General features: G+C 39.1%; 1 protein-coding gene and 1 long non-coding RNA gene across 12 annotated transcripts in view; one reads left to right on the top strand and one right to left on the bottom strand.

Annotated features, from left to right (window-relative positions):
• The window catches only part of LOC138763404 (acyl-CoA-binding domain-containing protein 6-like), a 552,989-nt gene that overhangs the window by 285,354 nt on the left and 245,619 nt on the right, over positions 1–22,016 (top strand). For 10 of the 11 annotated variants that reach the window (XM_069937486.1, XM_069937482.1, XM_069937485.1 and 7 more), the window contains 2 exons: positions 1,610–1,674; positions 3,364–3,460. In XM_069937486.1, the coding sequence (XP_069793587.1) occupies positions 1,610–1,674; positions 3,364–3,460 (162 nt within the window). Of the gene's footprint in view, positions 1–772; positions 836–1,609; positions 1,675–3,363; positions 3,461–22,016 lie in introns of those variants that run through there. The other variant, XM_069937491.1, reaches the window with a different exon arrangement.
• Positions 129–7,429, bottom strand: LOC138763406 (uncharacterized). Its single transcript, XR_011357531.1, has 3 exons — positions 6,899–7,429; positions 5,245–5,390; positions 129–782 (listed from the first exon to the last, which is right to left on the bottom strand). It is a non-coding gene; the product is annotated as an uncharacterized lncRNA (long non-coding RNA).

Below are 22,016 nucleotides of genomic sequence, written 5' to 3'. Positions count from 1 at the left end.
TCTATGCGTGATTGACCAATTACTGAACACATTCTATTTCGTGCAGTCCAAAATTAATGTTAAATGTTCTAAACAGTCAAACACTTTTTATTGAAAAGGAAAAGCAGTAAAATTTTTGTGCATGAAATTTGAACAGTCAATGTTGTAGTATTGCTTGGTGTTGCCTTTCCAGAATTAAAATGTGCTTTGAAGACACATTTGTGTGAAATTGGTGTAACAGATGATGGCTGTGGCAGGAGCAGCCCATGATAATCATTGGATGGGTGGTGCGGTTAGTGCAGCAGCTGCAAACCAGGTTCCAATCTGACGCTCTCTGTAAGGAATTGTACTTTGTCTACATGATCTGTGTGGCTTTTCCCTGGGTGAAAATCCCTCCAAAATGCATGGGATTGGTAGATTAATTGGGTGTAATCAAGTGGCACATATTTCATGGACCAAAACTGCCTTCTACAGTGCTGTATTGTTTTTTAAAAAATACAGAGGGTGTTTGCATTTCTGCTGATTCTTTGAAATATTTGTTAATCAATCTAATTCCACACTTTTCCCCGTGGGCCTATAAATGTTCTCCTTTCAAATACATGTCCAATTACGATCCATGTGCCTTTGTATCAACTTCCAGTGAGAGTGTCCCACATTGGAACAACATTGTTGGCAGCAATAATTTTTCGTAGATCTCTTTTTGGCAGTGTCAGAATCTGACTATAGTTTTGTTCTTTTTTCATTCTTTAATGTTGGTAAAGTAGACCCTTAATTAAGTTGAAGTAAAGGATGGAATCTATGATCTACAATGATGAAATTAAACAACATCTGGTTAATTCAGAGTAAAGATCATTTTGTAAGTTATAGCATCTTGATCTGGTCCTAAATCAATATTCTGAGAAAAAATTAATCGTGCAATGCAAGGTGCTTTACAGCAGAATTAGCTCATTAGTTGCCCTGCAATACCTGTGGTGTGTTCAAGCACTGATTAAATACAGACCAAGATTCAAGTACTTCAAGCACTTTGAGCTCCAAAGGGCAAGAATTTTAGGCTGGATCCTTGAAACTGTTAGTGACCTTTTTGCATTCTTTTGGATTTTATTTCAAATTAGTTTTGCAATATCAACAGCCCGTGAAGTCTTTTACTGATTTCAAAGCTCTGAGACCCTTTTAATATTTGGATCCAGTTCATTGAAATGAGATCGAATTATTTTCTGATGCAAAATGCTGCAGATGCTGAAGGTCTGAAGCAACAATCAGAAAATGCCAGAAACTCTCAGCAGCTCCAGGAGCATCCATAGAGAGAGAAACAGAATCATTGTTTCAGGTTAATGACCCTTGATTTTTTAAATATTTTTCATCATGTGCTGAAGGGTTATTGATATTAAATATTTCTTGCTTCTCTGGCCGTAGATGCTGTACGATCTGTAGGTGTTTCTAGCATTTTCTGTTATTGTTATGAACTCACTCATGCTGAGAGGGTGTAAATAATGGAGACATTTACAGAAAGAGAATAAAAAAATTCTACTTGTATTCTATGACTTTGGATAATTTCAATGATGTTTATGATATTAGACCTCTTTATGTTGCATTTAACAATACTTTCTTAAGATATTGTCTTTTTTTCTAGGCAAAATTTGGAAAATGCAATATACCAAAGCCTGGATTCTTTGACTTTGAAGGCAGACAGAAATGGTAAGTGTATAAAAAAAAATTAAAAATAAAATATGAAAATCTGCAGACACTGTGATTGAAGTAAAATGATGGAGAAACTTAGCAGGTCAAACAGTGAACTTTATATAGCAAATATAAAGGTACATAACCAATGTTTTGGGCTTGAGCCCTTCATCAAGGTATGGAAAAATGTCACCAGATGCTCGAACAAAATGATAGCAGGGGTTTAGGGGGAAGAGCACGGGCCCAAAGGCAGAAGATAATAGGTGGATAAGGGAGGGAGCACACAACAGCAAGCAAGGGGAGGAGGAATGGAGAGGGAAGTAGGTGGAGAGCTGAAGGAAAGAACACAGGGAAAGAGAAGGGAGGAAGAAAGGGGAGTAGGCTAGCAGAAACCAGATGTTGATGTTAATGCTACCTGGTTGGAAAGTGCACAGACAGAAAATCAAGTGTTTCTCCAAATTACTGTTGGTCTTGGTAGGAGAGTACATGAGGCCATGGACAGATGTGAGCGTGGAAGTTGGGTGCAGAATTGAAGTGGTCGGCTGTTGGGAGATTCCTGTCACTGATGAAGACAAAGCGAAGGTGCTAAAAGTGATCTCCTAGTTTGCACCCAGTCTCTCCACTGTATAGAAGGCCACAAAAGGAGCACCAAAAAATTAAGCCTTTTTTAATGTACTAGTATATGTTTTTTAAATTGTGTATTTTTGCCAAGTATAGAAAGTTAAGGTGAATTTCAGAGAAAATAATTAATTCAGAGGTTTGATTAAAAACCTAAAAATGAAAACAAAACTTTCGAAATGCTTGGTGATTTCCTTTAAGTTCATCCAGATATTAGATATTTGGGTTTTAAAATACTTTTTTTTCTTCTGCATGTTATAAAGTAAAATATGTTGCTGTTTTATATGGACATTTGAAATTTTCTTTGTTCCAGTAAGGAACTGTATTTGTGATTGTGTTTCTTGCCCAGTCAGTTTTGAGCATGACTCTTCAAGTGGATTCACTTTTGTTTTTTTGTATTAATTTGAAGGGTTGGGGAAGGGGGCAAGATTAGAAGCTTGTCTAATTTTGTTGTATGCAATACCCAAATATGCTGGAGAAACTCAGCAGGGCATGCAACATCATTAGGAAGTAAAGGGTTACCAACGTGTTGAGCCCGTTTGTGTATTGCACTTGAGCCCAGCATCTGCAGACTTTCTTATTTAATTTGCTTTGTTGTGGACTGAATTTGTGTTACATTAGTATTACATCTAGAGTCGAGTAGCTTACATGTTCTCACTGATGAACTTGTTTATCCAAAGTGGTTGCTGTTGAGCTATGGTGCCTGTCGATCATCACTATGCTATCCGCTATGGGGAGGGAAAAGCAGAATGGGCCACACCATTGGCGTAGTGGTTAGCACAATACCTTTACAGCGCCAGTGATTAGGACCCGAGTTTGAATCCTGCACTGTCTATAAGGAGTTTGTGCGTTCTCCCCATATCTGCATGGTTTTTCCCTGGGGGCTCCCACCATTCAAAATATACCGGGGGTTTAGGTTAATTGGGTTTAAATTGGACAGCATGGATTCGTGGGCTGAAATGGCCTGTTACAGTGCTGTATGTCTAAATTTTTTTTAAAAATTGTGACCAATAGGGTCACAAGCCAAAACCAAACACTTTGCTCTCTTTTCGATGTCTCCAACTTAACTTGCTTCTAATTTACTAACAGGGAAGCATGGAAGGAGATGGGTGATATGACTGCACAACAGGCCATGCAGGAATATGTGGCAGCTGTGAAGGAATTGGACCCAGAGTGGAATCCGGAGGTAATATGGCATTGAGATTAAATACACTGAAATAGATGGGTTTGGAGTTATTACCGTTCATTGCTTTTCTTCCTTTCAATTCCCCTTTTTAATGTAATCACTCTGCTTTTCAACCTGCTTCCACCTCTCCCTTAGAAATTTCTCCTTTTCCTCTTGCACATCTTCATGTAATTACACAGTTCAAAAATTGTTTGGTCAAGTGAGAAATGCATTTCTTATTTGTTATGTTATTACTGAAAACTCAAGTATGGAGAAGTGCATTATATATCAAGTATTTTTTTAAAAAAAAGCTTGGTTTTTACATCACTAGTAAATGCATTTGCTTTACAAATGGTTAAAAGTATCTCTTGGGCATTAGTACATACTTGATTCCTGCATTCTCCAGGCAATGTGTTCTGCCATGCACGTTTATTACAGTAATAACCTGCTTTTTGTATGTGTGAGTACGCATGATTTATATTCATGCAGTCGAAGGAGATATCAAACACAGAAAAAAATCTGTTGTATTCTGAAAGGAGGGAATAAAAATGGGGATCATCACAATTGATATTTGTGACTTTAGAGGCACCTGTCGAGTCTTCGGAACAGCACTTCACCGTAGCTACCAGATCCCTCTCATTGCTGTTTTTCTTGCCCTTTATTGGAGATTGGTTGTTATGGTTGCTCATTCATAACATTATTTTTTATCATGCAATGACTAGATGATCGAGACAAACAGGATAGAATGTGATTTTATTTTTTGTTAAAAAATTCCAATTTATTCAGTAATTGGTTAAGTGTCCATATTACTTTGTGGACCAATGGGTTTTCAAGACAAAGGACAACTTGATTAACCAAATGGAGAAGTGGAGATGATCCATATAGTCATATAGTCTTTCACTCAGTCAGGGAAGGTAGATTCTTGCCTGCACAGGCTAGCATTACATTTCCACAGCTGTCAACTGATTAGCCCTTCTAAGACTGAAAATAATTCTCAGGAAGAAAGCTTTTGAGCAACTGCAGGTATCTACTCTTAGTGATGTGAGGTGACCATTCATTTGAGATGCAAATTGAGTGAAATTAATCTCATTTAGATACTTTAAATGAAATGATCATTACCAAATACAGACTCTTTAATTATGTGATCATGTATTTCTAAAAAGAAAAAAAGAGAATTTGTATTTTACATAATACATTTTAGAGTCTAGGATGATTCCCAATGTGCTTGAGCTAATTTAGGATCTTTGTAACTTGCTTGTATTAATTGGCAAAAGACATTTTCAAGTTTATTAATCATTAGACTGTACATGTACAACAATGTTTCTCCAACTGCTGTGCACCTACACCACACTCACAATAATACAACACATAATAATCTCATGTATACGTAAAGATATAATTAAAAAATAATATATATAAATATTTTGGTGTGATTTAATTGGTTACAGGATACTATTCATCAATTTCACATCCTGACGGAAGAAGCTATTGCACACCTAGGAGTCCTGATTTGATGCTCCTGTACCTGAGTCAGATATTTTGTGATGGATGGAAAGAGTTCTCAATTGGACCCTGTTTAAGTAACACTCCTGATAAATGTCGTCAGCAGAGGAAAGGGAACCCCAGTGATCTCGGCCGTTTTAATGATCCTGTATATTGACTTCCAGTGTGATACTTTGCAGCTACCATACCACACAGTAATGCAACCAGACAGGACACTCTCAATTATTTTCTTATGAAATGTAAAAATGGACATTTGATATTTGCCCATCCCTAGTTCCTTAAGAAGTGTAGCATTGCCTCACCTTTCTGACTAATGAGGAGGTGTTGTGGGTCCAGGACACATTGAAGGATCATTACCAACTGGACTAATGGTTGACCAAAATAGTTTTCTCATCCAGCAAGAACCTGGAGGCACATTCAGTCTTTTTGGTTATGTGATTATGTACTTCTGGAAAAAAAAAGAGAATTTGCACTGTATACAAGATATTCCAGAGTCTTGGGTGATACACATTGTGCTTGACAACGTTTAAGAATTTTTAGAACCATTGAATATTACAGCACAGAAACAGGCCCCTTTGACCCTTCTACTCTGTGCAAAAAAAAATAAAAAAAAATTGCCTAGTCCCATTGACCTGCATTGAGTCCATATCCCTCCATATCTATCCCATCCATGTACCTGTCCAAATTCTTCGTAAATGTTAAAACTGAGTCCACTTCACCACTTCAGCTGGAAGCTCATTCCACACTCCCACTACTCTCTGTATGAAGAAGTTCCCCTTAAACTTTTCCCCTTTCATGTCCTCTGGTTTGTATCTCACCTACCTTCAGTGGAAAAAGCCTACCTTCATTTAATCTGTCTATCCCCCTCATAACTTTAAATACCTCTATCAAATTTCCCCTCATTCTTCTATGCTCTAGGGAATAAAGTTCAAACCTGTTTAACCTTTCCCTGTAACGGTTCCTAAATTCCGAGCAACATCCTGGTAAATCTTCTCTGAACTCTTTCTAACTTATTGATATCTTTCCTGTGGTGAGGTGACCAAAACTGCACACAAAATTCCAAATTTGGCCTTACTAATGTCTTATACAACTTTATCATAACATCTCAACTCTTGTACTCAATACTTTGATTTATGAAGGCCAATATGCCAAAAGATCTCTTTACAACCCTATTCACCAGTGATGCCACTTTCAGGGAATTGTGTATATGTATTCCCAGACCCTCTGTTCTACCACCCTCCTCAATGCCCTATCATGTCCTTTCTTGTTTATCCTTCCAAAATGCAGCACCTCGCACTTGTCCGCATTAAATTCCATCTGCCATTTTGCATCCTGTTTTTCCATCTGCTCCAGATCCCTCTGCAAGCTTTGAAAATCTTCTTTGCTGTCCACAACACTTCCAATCTTAGTGCCATCTGGAAACTTGCTGATCCAATTTACCACATTATCATCCAGAACATTGATATAGATTATAAACAATAATGGTCCCTGAAGCACACAGGCCTCTTGTCTGAGAAGTAATCATCCACCACTAATCTCTGGTTTCTCCCGTCCAGCCATTGTCGAATTCAGTTCACTACTTCACCTAGCATCTGAACCTTCCTAACTAACCTCCCATGTGGGTCCTTGTTCATGTAGCCAATATCCACAGCCTTTCCTTCATCAACTTTCCAGGTAACCTCCTCGAAAAACTTTACAAGATTGGGTAAACACGGCTACCCACGTATAAAGCCATGTTGACTATCCCTAATCAGTTTCTGGCTATCTAAATAATTGTATATCCAATCTCTTGGAACACCTTCCAATAATTTGTCTACTACTGAAGTCAGACACACCGCCCTATAATTTCCAAGGTTACTTTTTGGAGCCTTTTTTAAACAATGGAACCATGTGAGCTACCCTCAACAGCCTCTAATGCAGCAGCAATGGCTAAAGCATCGGTGACCTTCAACTCACTCCCTTTTTCCAGTAGACGTCTCCTGAGCTTGTCTGATCTGCAGTGCTGCACGACTTGATCCAATAATTGGTTGTCCAAATCAGCTGCCATGTAATTGCATCCAACAGCCAGCTGGCGCAATCTCATCACGTACTGAGCAATTTTTTGTCCATCTTCTTGTTTCGTTCTCCAAAACAAATGGCGTTGAAATGTAGCATTCGGTGTCACTACATAGTGTGCATTCAATGCATCGACCGCTTTCTGGTATTCATCCTTCCTTCCTGTATTCAAAAGTGTCTTAAAAGTTTCCCGAACTGCGGGTCCTGCGGTGAAAAGAAGTAACGCCCTCCTCTGCGCTTTTTGTTCCACCGTACCGCTATCGAGAAATAGGCCACGACTGTCGGCGTAGGCTTCAAATTCTTCCAGCCATGCCTTCCACTTCACACTTACAGTGCTTGCATCACCCGTTGGGTCAAAATGAGGAACATCTCGAAGTATTAGAAAGTCAGCTTCTGCACCTGCCATGAGGAAACATTTTTCAGCCCAAAGCCACCGAATCAAAGATCAAAATGCTTATCACATTGAAGTTCCAAAATGTTGTTGTTTTAATCCTCTGCAGTCAGATAAGCATCTGTTCATCACTGATATCTGCCTCCAACCCATTAGCTGGTTTTGTACTGAAGTTATAGCTGCTTCTTTAGTGTAAAAATAGTTGGAGTAAATCAACTATAACATGAAATAGAAAGAAAATAATAAATGAGCAATGCCAACCCTTTAAGGCAGACACACTTCTTTCAGGCATATTGCCCAAGGACAAAAGAGAGTGCCTCTTAAATGGGAGGCCCTGGATAACAAAAAGAATAGGTTGTAATGAAGCATAAAAACATAATGATCTTTGAGGAAATCCAGTTTTAAATAGAGCAATCTATTCTAATGTTAGATCCCATTCTAACAGCTCAGGAGATTTAAATGGTCATACTAGCTTCTTTTAAAAAAAAATATTTTTCACACGATGAACCATACTAACCAAAATACACACAAACATTTCCCTCTTGAATATACACAGTGTCATTTTCTCCCCTTTTTCCCCCCTCCCTTCCCTCCCTCCTTCACCCCCCCCCCTCCCCACCCACTCAACATTCAACCTATATGATACATTAAACCCATTAAACAATGTCATCACACAATGAAAATAAACAAGAAATTTGTGTCTTCTACTTTTACACACTGGGTCAGTTCATTTCGTCTTCTTCTCCTTCTGTCATTTTAGGTGGTGGAGGTCCGCAGTAGGACTTCTCTGTTGTGTTCCATGTACGGTTCCCAAATTTGTTCGAATACTGTGATGTTATTTCTTAAATTACATGTTATTTTTTTTCAATGGAATACATTTATTCATTTCTATGTAACATTGCTGTATTCTCAGGCTATCTTCTAATTTCCAGGTTGACATATACATTTTTTTTGCTACAGCTAAGGCTATAGATAACCTTTCCTTTAGAGAATGGGAGAGAAAAGGGATCAAAAGAATAGAAAATTGTTTTTCGGGAAATAAATTATTATCTTTTGAACAAATGAAGAATAAATATGGTATAACTCATGGTATAATGTTTGCATGCCACCAACTGAAAACCTACTTGAAGGTCATACTAGCTTCTTGATATGCTCATTTTAACTTCCACTGGCAATTTAGGGTGTACCCCATCTTATCCAAGTGACTTTTAACTTTCAAGAGATAACAAATCTTTCTACTTGTACTGTATTTGCTTTCTTTTCCAATAATCCATTCTTGAATCACTCTTCTATTTCTGTATTAACTTTTCCTTTGTTAAAACAGATGCAAATCACACATCCTAGATTTCTATCATGCTTTATGCTGCCTCAGGAAGATTTCCTTTTCATTTGTCCTTGAACAGCATCATTTGTTTCACTGTGATTTTTGTATACACAAAAATATTTTGAGATTAACCTTGATCTTTCCTGCTCATCTTTTCTAATAATATCTCTACAGTAGAATAATAAGTTTCAGGATTCAAAGCCTAGATGAGTTGGAAGGAGAGCAAAAGTTAGCATCCAGTGAGGAAGATGCTGAACCATCAAGATTTCCAAATGATTAGAGGGTTGATTGTGGAGTATCAATGCATTGTGCGAGACATTGAGGGGAACTTGTGGGTGATGGTGACACTTATAAAAAAACTGCAGATGCTGCAAATCAAAAATAAAAAGTGAAAATGCTGGAAGCACTCAGCAGATCAGGTGCCATCAATGGAAGGGGAAGCAAAGTTAGTTTTTCATGTTGGAGGCTCTTTATTGCATGGAAGGAGGAAACTGTTATGAATGCATTACATGAGATTGGAAGAGGTGCAAGTGAATCATTGCTGCTGTATATTGGAGAAATGAAACACACTGATTGGAGGAAGCACAGGCATTCAGTTCAGATGAGTAAGCCATGACCACCTTACTGTCTGCCACATTAACTCTCCTCCCAACTTTCACTCTGATCAGTAAGTCTATGATCTCCTGCATTGTTTCAATGAGACCTGATGCAATCTTCAGGAACTGTACCTCATTTTCCTTCTGGATGTGTGGCAACCTTCCCGACTCAGAATTAAATTCTTCAACTTCAGATCACTCACTTTCTCTGTCAGTTTCAGAACTGGCCATTTCTGCTGAAAGTCATGATACTGGTGCCATGCACAGAGTGCTGGAGAAACTCAACAGGTCACACAGCATCTATCGGAAACAAAGGAATATAATCAATATTTCTGGCCTAAGCCCTTCATTAAGCTATGAGCAAAAAGTAGGCAGGTGCCTGAATAAAGTGGTGGGGTGGGAGTAGAGGAGAGGAGGGAAGGGACAGGGAGACTGTGCACAGGAAAACGTCATAGGTGGTTATGGTGGGAGGGCAGAAGAGAAAAAAGGTGGACTGGGGGAGGGGATAGCTCTCTGAATGGAGAGAGAAGGAGGCTGGAAGCTGGAGGAAAGGGGACAGATAGGGAAAGAGAGAGACAGGGGAGGAGCCAAACAAAAACTGGAAAAGTCAATGATACTGCCATCTGGTTGGAGAGTGTAGTCTGTAATATTGGTTGTTTCTCCTTATTCTTTGCACAGGCTGACCTGTTGGGCAAGGTATTAGCAACATACAACATAGACAAAGAAACATAGATCCTTTAAATGATCTCTGTACACCATCTAACCTAGCTTCACCCCATCACAGGTATTCCTTTTGCCCTCTCCATTCCTCTTGCCATCTTCCCTGCAACTTAAAATGATTCTATTTGTCTTTTCCAGTTTGGATGATCTCCAACCTGAAGTATTAAAACTGTTATTCCACAGATTCCCCCTGACCTGTTGAGTGTTTATAGCATTTCTGTTTTAATTTCAGAAGATAGTTTTGCATCTGCTTGTTTCTTTCCTTTTCGAATGTTAAAGGTCATGCATGGATCTGGGAGTAGCTTAAGTGAGTAGTAGAATGGATCTTTTCTGAAGTAGCTAAAATTGTGTCTTGTGTGAGGCACAACTTTTTTTTTGTGCCTAAACATGCAAGTTAATCAATTCAGTTAAGTTCAGTTTCCAGATGCACTGAAATTGAACAATATTCTCATTGATTTATATCTGACTAACATATGTATAGGACCAAGTTCTGAAATAAGTAAATGCTTAGACTCCACAACTGATCCTTTTAGGTCTTTGTCTTGGAAGGATCTTATAGAGTTACGCATGTGTGTATTCCAACATTTGATTGGTGCTTTCAAATCAGGTGAACAATTATATTGTTGCAAGAATTTGTTGAGAAATTTTAGAAAAAATTGTCCTTATTTGGTGGTTAAAATCTGTTATTCCCTGTATTAACTCTCTGCGAACTCGATCATATTGATTTAGAGTAAGAACTATTGGTGGATCTTAATCTCAAATACATACTTGCAACTTTCTGATGAGTATGTGTACTTCCATTAAGTGAAAATAATAAGTCAGTTGACCACATAAGAACACGAGAAGTAAGAGCATGAGTCGGCCATCTGGCCCGCCAAGCCTGTTCCGCCATTCAATGAGATCATGGCTAATCTTATGATAGGCTCATCTCCACCTACCTGCCTTTTCCCCATATCCCTTAATTCCCCTATGATGTAAAAATCTATTCAACCTTATCTTAAATATATTTACTGAAGTAGCCTCCACTGCTTCAACAGCCAGCGAATTCCTCAGGTTCATCACCCTCTGGAAAAAACAGTTTCTCCTCATCTCTGTCCTAAATCTACTACCCTGAAACTTAAGGTTATGTCCCCTAGTCTTCCCCACCAATGAAAACAATTTACCTATCTCTACCTTATTTATGACTTTCATAATTTTATACATTTTTATAAGATCCTCCCTCATTCTTCTAAATTTCAGCAAGTATAGTCCCAGACGACATTGTCTTTTATTTTGATGACTCTATCATAACCATGGCCATACTTTAAATAATTCTACCTGCTGGAGAGCCCTCTGCACACCTTCTAAATGAATGAATGCAGTTATATTAGTTTTGACATATTTTTTAATCAAATGTGACAAGTTGTGACCAACAAACAAATGAGTGAACAATGTCATTGATTAAGAAGTTGCAGATTTTTAGTTATGCTTTGGATCCATTTATTTTATGCATTATGTGGACGGTACAGTTGGCATAGCAATTAACATAATGCCTTTACAGCACTAGCGAGATTGGGACTGGAGTTTGAATCCATTGCTGTCTAAAGATTTTATATGTTCTCCTCGTATCTGCGTGGGTTTTCCCTAGGGGCTCTGATTTCCTCCCACCGTTCCAAACATACTAGGGATGTAGGTTGATTGGGTATAAATTGGGTGGCATGGACTGAAATGGCCTGCTACATTTCTGTTTGTCTAAATTTATTAAAAAATATTTTTTAAAAATTATTAATTTTATTGTTCTTTTTGCTCCTGGAATTATTATGACTTGATTTTAACCTCACCATATGCTTGTTTTTTTTTAATTTTAGAGTTATCATTAAGTTTAAATAAGCATAAATAAATTTGGTTTACTATTACAATTGAGCAAAGTAATATTTGAGTGGTCAAATATTCTTTCAACAGATTACCTTTTTATATGTAAACTATTAGATCCTAGTGTCGTTTGATATTGCTGTGATCCTCTGCTGGAGTTACAAATGTTTTAGCAAATTAAAGATTGGCAAAATATGCATTAAAGTTAAATATTCAGTGGTAACAGAGAACCCAGATCAATTTTTATTGTAAGTGGGATTTAGAATTATGTTAGCTAACAGTGAGTAATCTTCTCTTTTAAAAGAATAAGCTCAGAAACTTCAGCATTCATTATACAGGCTGTCCATAGAATATGAATGCCTGACTTGTGAACACTCCTAAGTATGAGCATCCTTAATATTATTAAATTTAAAAGTCTGACGTTCATGAATAGATATGTCATGCAAATGGAAGAACTAATTTTCTGTCTCTTTGCACCTCCAGTGATTGTGTTTTTGATGTCATTCATTGTAATACTCCAGAAATATATGGGTATATTGAGTGATTTTTGAGTATTTTCTAACTTGCAGACAAAATAACTCATGGATGTCTGTACAAAGGGAACAGGTTTGTTACCCAGAGACCGTCTGTAACCCATGTATTTCACAAGATTGTGCATGAGGATATTTTCATAATGCCCTCTCCTCCACAAGGTGTCACTGTTGGATAACATTTGTGATTTTTTTTGTAAAGTTGATGCTTTTCCCATCTGTATTCTTCATCCTTCCATATCACAGTGAACAAAAGCTTTGGGACCATTTTTACTGTAAGCCTGTTAACTGCAGTGAAACTGTAATAGGGATTGTTGGCTTAGCTGGGGTCTTCATGGACATTTTCAATCTCTCATCAGAGGTACCCACCTGCTTCAAAAGGGCATCAATCATCATGGTTCCCCAAGAAGGTCAGGGTGCGTTGCCTTAATGACTATCGTCCAGTTGTACTCACATCTGCTGTGATAAGATGCTTTGAAAGCCAGGATTAACATGCACCTAAGTAAAGATCTGAACCAATTGCAATTTGCCTACCACAGCAAATGAAATATTACTTGCTCTCCACTAAGCTCTGGATCATCTCAAAAGCAGCAACATGTACATCAGGTTACTCTTCATCGACTTTATCTCAGCTTTCAACACCATCATGCCCTCAGTGCTCATCAACAAGCTCCAAATCCTGGGCCTCTGCAACCCCTCTATAACTGGATCATTGACTTCCTCATCAGAAGACCACAGTCAGTACAAATCAAACAACATCTCCTCCTCACTGATTTTCAATACAGGCACACCTCAGCATACATGCTTAGCCCACTGCTATACTCGCTATACACCCATGACTGTGTCACTAGGCACAATTCAAATACTGTCTACAAATTTGCCAATTACACCATGGTCATCAGCAGAATCATGGAAAGGCAATGAGGTAGAGTACAAGAGGGACATAGATCAACTAGCATAGATCAACTAGCATAGATCAACTAGCATAGATCAACTAGCATAGATTAACTAACATAGATCAACTAGCATAGATCAACTAGCATAGATCAACTAGCATAGATCAACTAGCATAGATCAACTAGCATAGATCAACTAGCATAGATCAACTAGCATAGATCAACTAGCATAGATCAACTAGCATAGATCAACTAGCATAGATTAACTAACATAGATCAACTAGCATAGATCAACTAGCATAGATCAACTAGCATAGATCAACTAGCATAGATCAACTAGCATAGATCAACTAGCATAGATCAACTAGCATAGATCAACTAGCATAGATCAACTAGCATAGATCAACTAGCATAGATCAACTAGCATAGATCAACTAGCATAGATCAACTAGCATAGATCAACTAGCATAGATCAACTAGCATAGATCAACTAGCATAGATCAACTAGCATAGATCAACTAGCATAGATCAACTAGCATAGATCAACTAGCATAGATCAACTAGCATAGATCAACTAGCATAGATCAACTAGCATAGATCAACTAGCATAGATCAACTAGCATAGATCAACTAGCATAGATCAACTAGCATAGATCAACTAGCATAGATCAACTAGCATAGATCAACTAGCATAGATCAACTAGCATAGATCAACTAGCATAGATCAACTAGCATAGATCAACTAGCATAGATTAACTAACATAGATCAACTAGCATAGATCAACTAGCATAGATCAACTAGCATAGATCAACTAGCATAGATCAACTAGCATAGATCAACTAGCATAGATCAACTAGCATAGATCAACTAGCATAGATCAACTAGCATAGATCAACTAGCATAGATCAACTAGCATAGATCAACTAGCATAGATCAACTAGCATAGATCAACTAGCATAGATCAACTAGCATAGATCAACTAGCATAGATCAACTAGCATAGATCAACTAGCATAGATCAACTAGCATAGATCAACTAGCATAGATCAACTAGCATAGATCAACTAGCATAGATCAACTAGCATAGATCAACTAGCATAGATCAACTAGCATAGATCAACTAGCATAGATCAACTAGCATAGATCAACTAGCATAGATCAACTAGCATAGATCAACTAGCATAGATCAACTAGCATAGATCAACTAGCATAGATCAACTAGCATAGATCAACTAGCATAGATCAACTAGCATAGATCAACTAGCATAGATCAACTAGCATAGATCAACTAGCATAGATCAACTAGCATAGATCAACTAGCATAGATCAACTAGCATAGATCAACTAGCATAGATCAACTAGGTGTCAAAACAACCACTTTGCACTCAATATTAGCAAAACCAAGGAAAGGGAAATCAGGAAAACACCAACTAGTCTTCATTGAGGGGTCAGCAGTGGAAAGGCTTAAGAGCCTAAAGTTCCTGGTAGTCAACCTTTCTGAGGATCTGTCCTGGGGCCTCCATGCTGATGCAATCACGAAGATGGTTCATCAGCAGCTGTAATTTGTGAGGATTTTAAGGAGATTTGGTAAGTCACCAAAAACTCTTGCAAATTTATACAGGTGTAACATGGAGAACATCCTGACAGCTTGTGTCTGTCTGGTATGGAGGTGCCAATGCACAGGACAAGAAAAAAAAAACGACGGAGTTGTGAACTTGGCCAATGCCATGACAGGAATCAGTCTGTACTTCATTGAGATATCTACAAGAGGCGGTCTTGAGAAAGCAGACTTTATCCTCAAGGACACTTTAGTCATGCCCTCCTCACATTTTCAGTAAAAAAGCTACAGGAGCCTAAAGACAAGGACTCAGTGGCACAAAGACAGCTTCTTCCCCTCTGCCTTCAGATTTCTGAATGAACAATGAACCTCACTTTCTCTTTAGACCACAATCTATTTATTTATTTCAAAATGTATTTATTGAGCACCAAAACAGTTTCACACACATTGTATAGATGTACATTGTGCTCCCATTTTCTTTTTTAAAGACAGACAAACCAACAGACATATACACAAATGTTCACATAAATCCTTGGATATGTGCTCGGGCACCTCTTCCCCCCTGACCACTTTGGCACCTTTGTTGACGGTACCATCGGAATATTACCAATCGTATTGGTACAACCTTCTCACCGTTTATCTTTTACTCTGAAAGCACTCAAAATTCAGAGAAAAAAAACAGCACACCAAGGGTTGCCATTTGTGGAAAAATGTTCCGGTGGAACCTCTTAATGTGTATTTCATTTTCTCCAGTTTAATAAAGAAATTGGCTAATAGGGATGTTAATGCTGTTGCGTCTTTCTGCAGGGAATTTAGGGAGTTGTCGGAGATTCCAAATATTGCAGTCAACAGGCAGGATTTCAAATAGAATTTAAATATTTCGGATAGTGTGCTGAAGGCTCCGCTCCAGAACCCTTGTATTTTGGGGCACTGATAAAGCACATGACTTGGGTGACAAGGGGAGCCATTTCATCTATGGGATTTGTCCTCAATTTCAGGATAAATGGCTGACCTTCTGGATTTTGAAAAGTGAACTCTGTATAGCACCTTGAGCTGAATGAGTTCAAAGCAAGCGCAGGAGGTGGTAGAACAAATTCTCTCAATATCCTCTTCCCACAATTTCTCCTCACTTGCCATTTACCCGGTTCAATTGGGAGAAAGTTTTGATAGGGTTTTCCATTCCTCTGATTTTCCAACTGAGAAATCTGATAGACATCATCTTGCCAGGAGTGCTAGGATTCATTGGATTATATTTAGATTTTGTGGGCTGTACTGGCCTAATTGAGTGTAAACACCAAAGTGGTTGTCTGCCCCCCTCTCCACCCCTGCCCACAACCCTGCCCCCAAACATGCACAAACAAATCTGCCCACACACTTACTACTACTAAGCCGTGGGGACAACACTTTACATCTACGTAGTGCAAATGTCCTTGCCCCTAAATGTCAAGGACTTGGAGAGTGAGCTTAAGTAGAAAAGAAACCTAACTGTTCCTCCTGTGAATTTTGATTTCGATGTTCAGACACCTTGCAAGGCACTTCAGTCAGCTCTACGTTATTCAGCCCAATAAATTTGTGTTTAAATTTAACAGTAGTAATGCCATATTACAAATCTTGGAATTCTGCCTTAACAACCTTAAAATAAGAATGCCCAACAAGTGGCAGTACCCATTAAAAATTTCAGATATCAGATTTATTATCAGAGTACATGCATGACATCGCATGCAACCCTGAGATTCTTTTTCTTGTGGGCCAGGCGTAATTACCACTTACTGGTAGTGCAAATAAAAAACTGTTCACATATAAAGAAATATAAACAACTGTGGAATACAGAGAGGGGGAAAAACAATAAAAGTGCAAAAATAAGATTCATTAAATGAGGTAAGATAACCTTTTATTGTCTATGCACAAGTACAAATTTTTAAGTCAGTTTGTATGTGATTTAATGGACCTGAAAGGTCAAACAGATGATGACCAGGGTGGTAAGGGATTTTCAGGATGTTGGCTGCTCTACAAAGGCAGCAAGAGCTGAATAAATTCTCCAAAGAGGGCAATGAGCAGTCGATAATCTTCTGGGCCATACTGATGACCTTCTGACAATCTCTTGTCTGCTGCCAGGCAGCTGGCAAACCATATCGGAATGCAGAAGGCCAGTACACTCTTGATGGAACAGTGATGGAAGGATACCAGTAGTTTCTCCTGCAGTTTAATTTTCCTGAGAATCTTCATGACATGGAGTCGTTGTTGTGCCTTTTTAACTTCTGTGATGGTATTGGTAGTCCAAGAGAGATCTTCAGCAAAATGCATACCCAGAAACCTGAAAACAGTGACCCTTTCCATACAATCCCCATTGATGTACATTGGTTGTGGAACTGTACTGTTCCTCCTGATGTCTATTATAAGTTCTTTTGTTTTTGAGAGTTCAAGACGAGATTGTTCTCTGAATATCACGCTGTAAGTGGTCGGACTTCATTCCTGTAGGCTGTCTCGTCTCCTCCTGAAACAAGTCCAACCACAGTCGTGTCATCCACAAACCATGATGTTGGTAGAATATGTGGAGGTACAATCATGGATATAGAGGGAATATAGGATGAGGCTCAATACACAACCTCATGGGCGCTGGTACTGAGCATAAGGGTAGAGGAGAGGTGAGTGCAATTTTAACAGTCTGGGATTGGTTTGTTAGAAAGTTCTTAATCCAGAGACGTATAGATTGGGGAAAATCCTAATTCAGCAAGTTTTGTAATCGGTCTGCCTCGCATGATGGCATTAAAGGGAGAGCTGAAGTCTATAAAAAGCATCCTCACATAGCTCCCTTGGTGTTCAAGATGGGTCAGTGTAGTGTGAAGAGCAGTGGCAATGGCATCCACTACAGACCTATTTGCCCTATAGGCAAACTGATATGGATCAAAGGTGGGTGGGAGGCTGGCTTTTTTCTTCTTCAGCAGTGGGATGGTTATGGCAGACTTCAGGCAAGGTGGGATGATGGATTAAGACATGGACAGGTTGAAGATCTTTGTAAAGACCTTAAAGAGTTGGCTTGCACATTCCTTTCAGCGCCCTTCCTGTCACCTTCAAGGCGGGTGGCTTTCCTTGCATTTACCTATCTCACATAATGCTCCTACACAGTGAGGATGTGGCTGTTAGAGGCTGATGATGGTGTTGTGTCCGTCTCTGCTGCTTTCTCCAAATCGAGTAAAGAAATTATTAATAACCACTGTGGCGTCACTGCCGACAATCATACTGTTGCTGTTTTATAATTGGTGAAATGCTGGATGCCCTGCCCCTCTCACCATGGATTGATATTGATGAAATGATCCTCAATCTTCCTCTTATAGGCTGCTTTAGCATCCTTGATGCCTCCCATCAGGTTGGCTCTAGCGACTCTATTGCCAGACCTGAAAGCCATGTTATGATTTTTAGAAGAATTTTGTCCTCCTTTGTCATCCATGGCTTCTAGATGAGTCTCTGATATAGTTTATTTTTGAGGAGTCTGATGGTGGAGGGGTAGCCGCTGTTTGTGAACCTGGTGGTGTGAGTCTTGTGGCAACCCATACCTATTTCCTGATGGCAGAAGTGAGAACAGAGCATGTGATGGATCTTTGATGATTGCTGCTGTTCTCTGACTGTAGTGTTTCATGTAGATGTTCTCAATTGTGGGAAGGGGTTTGCCGATGATGTCCTGGGCTCTATCTACTCTCTTTTGCAGGGCTTTAAGCTCGGGAGTATTGGAGTCCCCATACCAGACTGTGATGCCACTGGTCAGCACACTTTACATCACTCATCTGTCAAAATTTGCCAGGTTTTCTATGTCATACCCAACCTCCACAAACTCCCGAGGAAGTCGAGATGCTGAAGTGCTTTCTTCACAATCCCATTAGTGTGTTTGGTCCTCCGAGATGGTGAGACCCCCCACCTGCGCTTTAATCAGTTCTTCTTCATTGTCTTGACGTATACTCTTTAGCCGAGAGGAAATCCTTCACCTGTCATTGTAAGTGATCTATAGTCAGGCTTGGTAGATTAATCCATATTAGTTCCTATCTGATGTCGTTGGATTCTACCCAGGCCCAGGCACTTCTTCATTAAGAATGGGGAAAACTTGAGATAGTCATCCTCTTCAGTTTTACCTTGCGGTGTTCTCTGGCATGGCATAGGACATCCACACAATCATTGTAATAGTGCAATCTAGTCACGATGGTCCATGGGCACTCCCCTGGCCGCGGTATTGGCCATAGGGTGCTGAGTGCTCGGTCCACAGGTAGCTCTTTATTCTACATTTTTACTCATGCTGTTGATCCTTTGAGAACCCCTACTATCCTGATGTTATTACTTCGGATCCTCACTTCCAATTCTTCACATCTGTTTTTAAGCTTTATCATATTTGTGGTGAGAGTTTTAATTTTAATTTCCATTAAGCAGATGTCATCGGTACACTCCAATATTGAAAGTTCTATCTCCCCAACAGTATCTTTAATTTCTCTCAGTCTGGTCTCTGTGGATACTTTTGCAGCCAGGAACTGTTTTTGCAGTCTGAAGCACCAACTTAAGGGCAGCCAGTTCTTCTCCAATACATATTCTTATCTGCATTTTAATGGTCTCTACAATGTCTTTACAAAATTAATTTTAGCCGCTCAAAGTCAGTTACCTGTTCTTCCTGGTCTGACAGAGAGCTGCCTGGGGAGCCAGGGTCAAGCGAGGCTTAGTATTTAGTCTGCCAGGAAGGCCTCTGGGGATGCTGCATGCTGTCTCTACTTTTAGCTTTCTTGTTAGGCATTTCAAAACTTCAAAATCCACTGCCTGGATTGCTGTTAAATAATACTTCATTTGTACAATTCGCAGGAGCATTTAATTATTTTTAAATGTAATTTTATAACAATATTTACCACAAATTTCGTGATGTCTTCACAATAATAAATTTGTAATTCTGATATTCTGGCATTCTTGGCATCGAACAATCAGGTCTTCCCAACTTCTGGTTGTTACTACCGATTATACAACATTATGTTTTCTTGTCACATTTGTAGTCATGTTACTTCGTTACTTATAATGTGTATTTCTCTGAGTTTATTGAATTCATTGAGGGAGGGCTATCATAAGATGATAAGACATAATGGTGGAATTAGGCTTTTTGGCCCATTATCTTCCCATTGTTTTCCCTGCCATTCCATAATGATTGACCTACTATTCTCTTCGAACTCTGCTTTCTCCCCGTAACCCTTGATTCCCTTCCTGATCAAGATCCTATCTACCTTTGCCTTAAATGTCCCCAATGACTTGGCCTCCACAGCCATCCGCAGCAACAGATTCCACAATTTACCATCAACTGTAAAAGAAATTCCTTTTCATCTCTGTTGTAAGGGATATTTTTTGTTTTCTGAGGCTATACCTTCTGGTTTCAGACTCCCCCCATCAAAGGAAATATTCTTTCCACATGCACTCTATCCAGGCCTTTCAGTTTTCAATAGGTTTCAATGAGATCCTCACTCATTGCTCTAAATTCCAGCAAATACAATGCCAGAACCTAGAAACGCTCATCATATGAAAACCCTTTCACTCTGGGGATCATCTTTGTAAACCTCCTTTGGACCCTCTCCATTGCTAATATCGAATTCCATGAGTTTCAGAACAAGCTGAAATGTTCATGTAGATAAAGAGCTACTTGTGGACCAAGAACGCGACACCCTACGGCAATACCACGGCCAGGGGTGTGCCCATGGACCATAGTGACTAAATTTCTTCCTGCATGCGACCCACGCTTTGGGCTCTGGTCCGATAGTCCAGAAGCTCCCTGATCTACTGAAAGTTTCCAGCATTTGCTGCTTTTTTTCTGGATCTGGGGCACAGTTAAAGATTGCCTTATCATGCTGGCTTGGTGCTTTCTATTTTAGTAGTTTGGTGTTCACGTGATCAAAGTGCACATTCTCGATTGTATTCAAGCTTATTTGTATTCATTTTGGTTTCACCATGTAGAAATTACAGCACTTTTTATACATGGTCTCCTTTTTCAGGGCACCATAATATTTGGGACATTTGGCTTCACAGTTGTTTGTGATTACTCAGGTATGCTTAATTGATTCATTTGTGTAGGTATAAGAGAACTAGGCTTGCTTCTAAGCTTTTGATCATCTTTGGAGTCTAGTTGCCATTTTCAAGTCAAGTTGTGATTATTTGTTGTTCATACCATAATCATTGCAGTGCACAGTGAAAACAAGATAGCATTTCTCTGGACTGTGGAGCTGGTTATTTACATGGCTAAATTACATCAGTCAACATGAGGACCAGAGTTGTACAAATGAAAATCAAAGGAGCCATTATGAGGCTGAAAAAACAAGATAGAAACAGTAAGAGATATCAACCAAACCGTAGGATTATCAATATCAACAGTTTGGAACATCATTAAAATGAAAGAATGTACTGGTGAGCTCAGTAATCGCAAAGAAACCAAGGAAGACCTCCACTGGTGAAGACAAGAATTCTCATCATAATGAAGAAAAATCCACAAATATCTGTCTGACAGATCAGAAACTCTTCAGGAGGCAGGTATGGATATTTCAATGACTACTGCTCAGAGAAGACCATGAACAGAAATACAGAGGCTGCCCTGCACTATATATTTTAGGAGGTCAAATGTATGAGGAAAGTATATAGTAAATGGCAGGACACTGAGCCACATTGATGTACAGATGGCTCTCGAGGTTCCAAGTTCACAGGTCCCTCAAAGGTCATTTCACATCCTTCCCTTCATCTGTTAAGATACCGAGTATCAAAGTCAGGAACTCTGGCTGGGCCATATTTAGAGTATTACGTGGAGTTCTGGTTGCACATTGCACAAAGGATATGGAGGCTTTGGAGAAAGTACTGCAGAGGGTCAGCAAGATGGTACCTGGAGATTGTACCAACTTGGATTGATTTTTTTGGAGCATCAGTGGCAAAGGGGAGAAGTGATAGAAGTTTATAAAATTATTAGAGGCAGAGATGTGACAGAACGATGCAAATGTCAAATATTAGAAAGATTTAAGGCGCGAGGGGAAAGTTTATAGCAGATTTGCAAAGCAAGTTTAATTGCACATGAGTGGTGGGAGATGTGATAGTATAAAAAGCAGGAAATACATGCCTTCACAGCCTGTGGGGTTGAATCATGTAGATGGCGATATAA

This window comes from Narcine bancroftii, chromosome 5 (assembly GCF_036971445.1).
Source record: "Narcine bancroftii isolate sNarBan1 chromosome 5, sNarBan1.hap1, whole genome shotgun sequence".
NCBI classification, from domain to species: domain Eukaryota; kingdom Metazoa; phylum Chordata; class Chondrichthyes; order Torpediniformes; family Narcinidae; genus Narcine; species Narcine bancroftii.
Note: the sequence above shows the minus strand (reverse complement) of the source record. Positions and strands in the feature narration are given on the sequence as shown.